Here is a 5,078-nt window from a genome sequence, read left to right as displayed (position 1 = left end):
GAAATAAACCGAATCGATGCCGATCAAGATCCCGTCGCGAAGCGCGGGGGAAATCAACTAGTTTATATTAAAAAGGAAGTGCTGTGAATAGTAAACGATTTTTAAGCATTTATTATTTGAATTATCATTTAGTTTTGGATTTCGTAGGTTTTAGGGAGGTAGGGGTGCCCATCATTTACCACTCACTTAGCACTTACAACATTCAATCAAGTTCCGCCACATCATCAAACTTTATTCTATCACTAATGGTGAATTAGTGGAAATGGTTATCACTCACCAAACCCAACAATTTTCCCATTCTCTCCAAATTGATTTTACAACACGTTAAAAAGATCATGCGTTATCGGTTGACGAGTAATCAAGAGGGGTGGTAGCGGTGTTATATTTCTTTCCACACGTGGTGAAGAGCCACAATGGCGGAGCCCCGTCCGGCTTATAGTTTGTTTATATTTGGTATTGATTCGGTAAAGTCTTATAGTTTGTTTAGCCTTTTTATGGTTTAATATTTCAAACAATTCTTTTAGTTTTAGTTTTATGGATCATGGGATGGGATGATTAAAAAAATAAAAAGAATAGAATCATAATAAGTTAGTTAAAGAAAATAATAACTAATCGATTGAAAGAAAAGAAGGACAAAGAAAAAACTAATAGGGTGATCAAATAAAAAAAGGAAAATAATTAGTCAACTTCAGAATAAAAAAAATGAAGGATTGCACACTTTTGGAGAACCCTCCTACATGCCAGTGAACTCATGAAAAAATTGGAATTGTCATCTTACACACTTGGATTAGAGAACCCTCATACATGCAATCAGTGGCGGATTCATAAATTATTTGCTGGGGGTGCGGATAAGACGTTTAACCATATTTTCAAGGGGTACGGTCGGGTTTTTTGCCTAAAATATACACTAAATCTTTTTTCAAGGGGTGCGGTCGCCCACCCACGACTGTGGGTAGGTCGGCCACTGCATGCAATCCTATAAATGCTAGTGGCGAGATGCCACATTGAACTCATAAGAAAAAATGGATATCTTATCTTACTTTCATCCTTGGCTTCTCCCAACTGTTTTCCTTCTTTTCTTTTCAAGTTTCATTATACGAAAGAAGTCATCCTTAGCAGCCTCTATCCCTAACCTTCCCCCCAGCCCTCCATGGTTTCCGATAATCGGTAACTTGCATCAAGTGATTGGCAAAAGCATCCATCAAAACCTTTGGAAAGTGTCCCAAAAATACGGCCCCATAATGCTTCTGCATTTGGGTTCCCAACCATTTGTTATAATCTCCTCTTCTGAATTAGCCGCCGAAGCGTTGAAAACTCATGATAACATACTTTGTAACCGTCCATACTCAAAGAGTTTAAAGCGACTAACTTTCAACTACATGGACGTTGCCTTCTCCCCATATGGCGATCATTCGAAGAAAATGCGCAAGGTTTTAGTAACCGAGTTTTTAAGTGCAAAGAGGAGTAAATTGTTCAAACGTGTGCTCGATACAGAGTTGAAGAACTTGCTTGATACTCTAGCGTTTGATACGGTGATTAACCTTGATAACATGATCTTGAATCTTGTAACCGACATTGTGTGCAAGATTGCAGTGAGTAAGAGCTATAGAGAAGTGAAGTTTAGGGGCACAACAATGAAAGAGATGCTTGATGAAATGTTAATCTTGTTTCCTGGTTCCTTTTCCGAGATTTTCCCCAAATATGGGTGGATTTTGGAGGATTTAAGCGGATGGAGTCGTCGGCTAGACAAACATATGACTAATTTCGATGGCTTCCTCGAAATGATTCTAGATGAACATATTGATCATACAAGTGAGGATGAAAAAGATCTTATTGATGCATGTAGATCATCCTTGACCAGGGATGAAATGAAAAGCCTTTTGTCGGTAAATATTGTTTAGTTACTCAATTTTAATATTTTATGTAGTGTAGTTTGAAAAACTTTTAGCTAACTCTTGTAAACTAATAAATAAATATGGTTTTCAGAATGTATTCAATGGAGCAATTGATACCACTAGTTTTACAACGGTGTGGGCAATGTCTGAGATTGTCAAAAATCCTAGAGTTATGCATAGGTTACAAGATGAAATTCGAAGCCACTCCGGATCAAAATCTCGACTAGATGAATCGGATATTGCAAAGATGACATATCTGAAATATGTGATCAAGGAGACGCTAAGAATTCACGCGCCTCCACCAATGTTGCTTACGCGGGAATGTGTAAGCCCTATCAAGATCGGTGGATACGACATAGTCCCAGGGACAAGAGTGTTGATCAATTCATGGGGGATTGGAAGGGATCCGAGAGTTTGGTCCGAGAATGCAAATGAGTTTTATCCGGAGCGATTTGAAAATCAAGTGGTGGAGAAGTTTGAGATGATCCCATTTGGAGGGGGTCGAAGATCTTGCCCAGGGTATAACTTTTCGACTTCAGCTATAGAAGTTTTGATAGCAAACCTTCTTTACAATATTAATTGGAAACTTCCAACTGGAATGACAAACCATGATTTGGACATGGAAGAGAAAGGCTCGTTGCTTGTTGCTAAGAAAACACCTCTTTGTCTTGTACCCATCAAGAACAATTGGCAAGCCTAGTACTCTATGCAATAACGCATTCCCGTTTTCACACACATATCAGTTGTATTATTATCTTCGGTAGTTTTTCTAATAAAGTTACAGTTCCCAGTTCACTTTCTAGACAACTAGTGGGTTATACCCGCGTTGCGGTGGGTCGGTTTGAATCAAATACATTGTAACATACACGTGTAGAAGCACGTCACAACAGTATATTCGGAAATTTGTAGCACATTATGCCATAAAAGAAACAAAATATGTTACATTGATCTAAAACTATAATAACAAATATTGGTTCCAATAATACTGATGTTGTTCGGTCGGAATATGTTTGATCCGTCATGGTACCAGAAATAAAAAAAAAAATGTTACATTGATCAAAAACCACAAAAATGAATAAGGTACTTGTTTTGATGATATCAGTACTGGTACCGATGTTGGGAGACAATCGGTTTGGTCTGTCACGGTCCGATACTTGTTGTAGCTTAGGACACCAAAACATATATTTTATTTCAAATACAACTATATATGGTTCGATACTTGTTGTAGCTTAGGACACCAAAACATATATTTTATTTCGAATACAACTATATATGGTTTCAAACCTACATATTCAAGTTAAAAAAAAAGTTAACGGATATAATTTATTCAACAAAAATCAAATCAGATATAATTTATTCAACAAAAATCAAATCAGATGTTAAAGGCATGAGTTATCTTAAACTCCCCGGTGTCGTTACATTCAGTTTTTTCTTTCTGGTGTGCTGCACTATTTATGCAATAATATTCATTGCTTATGGTCTTTGCTGCCGGCACTTTTCATTTGACCAAAACACACCTACAAAACAACTTTAGTTTGTTTATGTTTCTCATTTTTCCTTTGACCAACACATACCTACAAAGCATTTAGTTTCTTTATGTTTGTTTGACTATAAAGCAACAATTATTGAATGGGAGCATTTTTTACCGGTCAAGAATTCTTCATTGGAACCAATTCAGACGAAACACCCTAGCCACACAACTATTCAACTTGTAAATTATTTAGCCGTAAATAATTCAAATATACCAAGTTGTCCGACTCTTGCCTCTTATGTGTCGGTCAAGACTCGAGGTAGTATTGCTTAAGGTACTTGGGGTGCTACAACACATATGACATTGACTACTGACTAGGTTAATCGACCAACTCTCTATTTGGGCATTACCAGGATAACCTTTTGCAACGATAACATTCTTCCAATCTCCCATACTAGACATTCAGACGTTATCAATAATCTTAAGTTACGTGATGTTTTGGTTATTTCTAATTTGACAAAGAATCTTTTGTCCAAACTCACATTTTATAATCTTGTGGACACATTATTTTATCAGCCGTTCTTTTATATTAATGATAGAGTAACCAAACAGGTTCTTGTGACCGACAATTGTGACTTGTTATAAAATAAACTTAAAAACCAAGAATCCTGTAAACATTTGTAGGGTGGTGAAGATTTAGTTGTGAAAAGGTCCGTAAACACTTTGGACACGCCTATACAAAGAATACAATAAACAACTATGAAACTACAAATCCGCAAACACCGCTTCTCCTCGCAAACGAAGGAACCCAGAAACATGTTAAAAACCCGAAATGACTTAACAACCTCGCAAACAGTGAGCTCGAGTATCGAACCCACGAGACACTAGTGATGCGAACTAGATGCTGACTCAACTAATTACTTAACTGGATTATTTGATTGTTTTGAGATTTGGGGGTTTTAATTAATTAAAGCAATATCATAAATTACCAAAACTACCAAGATGCAGGCTGAACGCTACTAAGGTGAAATCAAGGATGATAGGAAAGTAGGTAATCATGAATAAAAATCCTAATCTTGGGTTTGAATGAAAACTCTATCTAAGATAAACCCTTGGAAGGTAAACTGAACCCAACAGTATGACAAGTGAAGAAGTGCTAAAAGGGACTGACTTGAGTTATCGACCACCAAGTCCCACGACTACCTAGTGTAAAGTATTTCATGTACTAAAACCCTCAAAAATTATGAAGCTGAAACAACTAAGAACACCGAAACCCTAGGAAACTCTAGACGCGAATAAACAGGTGAACCCGAGTTATCGGCCACTCAACCTACGTAACAACGCCCAGCTAATAACCTAGCAATTTTAGATTAGATTTCTGACCTCTAAAAGAGATTACAAGTTTTAATCATTTGGTTTAATTAAAATTAAACTGAAAGATTAACAACCTAAACTGATCCCGACTCTAAACTATATTTTTAAGTAGGGTAAAATGTCCGGATAGTCCCTGTGGTTTGGTGAAATTTCACCCTTAGTCCCAACTTTTGTAAATTACACCCTTAGTCCCTGTGGTTTGACAGGTTGTCATCGGATAGTCCCTGGAGTGGATGGCCGTTTGTTTTCTCCGTTAAGTCAATGTAAAATGACTAAAATGCCCTTACTCAAGAAAAACAATAATCTTTTTGTTTATTTATAGGACCCCCACCACCTCC

General features: G+C 37.0%; 1 protein-coding gene across 1 annotated transcript; it reads left to right on the top strand.

The window, feature by feature from the left end:
* The first annotated feature begins 874 nt into the window (after window positions 1–874).
* Window positions 875–2,690, top strand: LOC110929333 (eupatolide synthase-like). Its single transcript, XM_022172477.2, has 2 exons — window positions 875–1,886; window positions 1,987–2,690. Exons 1-2 carry the CDS (start codon window positions 1,023–1,025, stop codon window positions 2,593–2,595), a joined length of 1,473 nt encoding a protein of 490 aa, XP_022028169.1. The 5' UTR covers window positions 875–1,022; the 3' UTR covers window positions 2,596–2,690.
* Window positions 2,691–5,078: the final 2,388 nt, after the last annotated feature.

The sequence above is a fragment of the Helianthus annuus genome, chromosome 3 (genome assembly GCF_002127325.2).
Source record: "Helianthus annuus cultivar XRQ/B chromosome 3, HanXRQr2.0-SUNRISE, whole genome shotgun sequence".
NCBI lineage: Eukaryota > Viridiplantae > Streptophyta > Magnoliopsida > Asterales > Asteraceae > Helianthus > Helianthus annuus.
Note: the sequence above shows the minus strand (reverse complement) of the source record. Positions and strands in the feature narration are given on the sequence as shown.

What these genes read in the sequence shown, in the direction of transcription:
- LOC110929333 (XM_022172477.2), top strand. Translation starts at nt 1,023, where the DNA reads ATGGATATCTTATCTTACTTTCATCCTTGGCTTCTCCCAACTGTTTTC. An exon ending in AAATGAAAAGCCTTTTGTCG is followed by an intron (nt 1,887 to 1,986) that starts GTAAATATTGTT and finishes TATGGTTTTCAG; the next exon opens with AATGTATTCAATGGAGCAAT.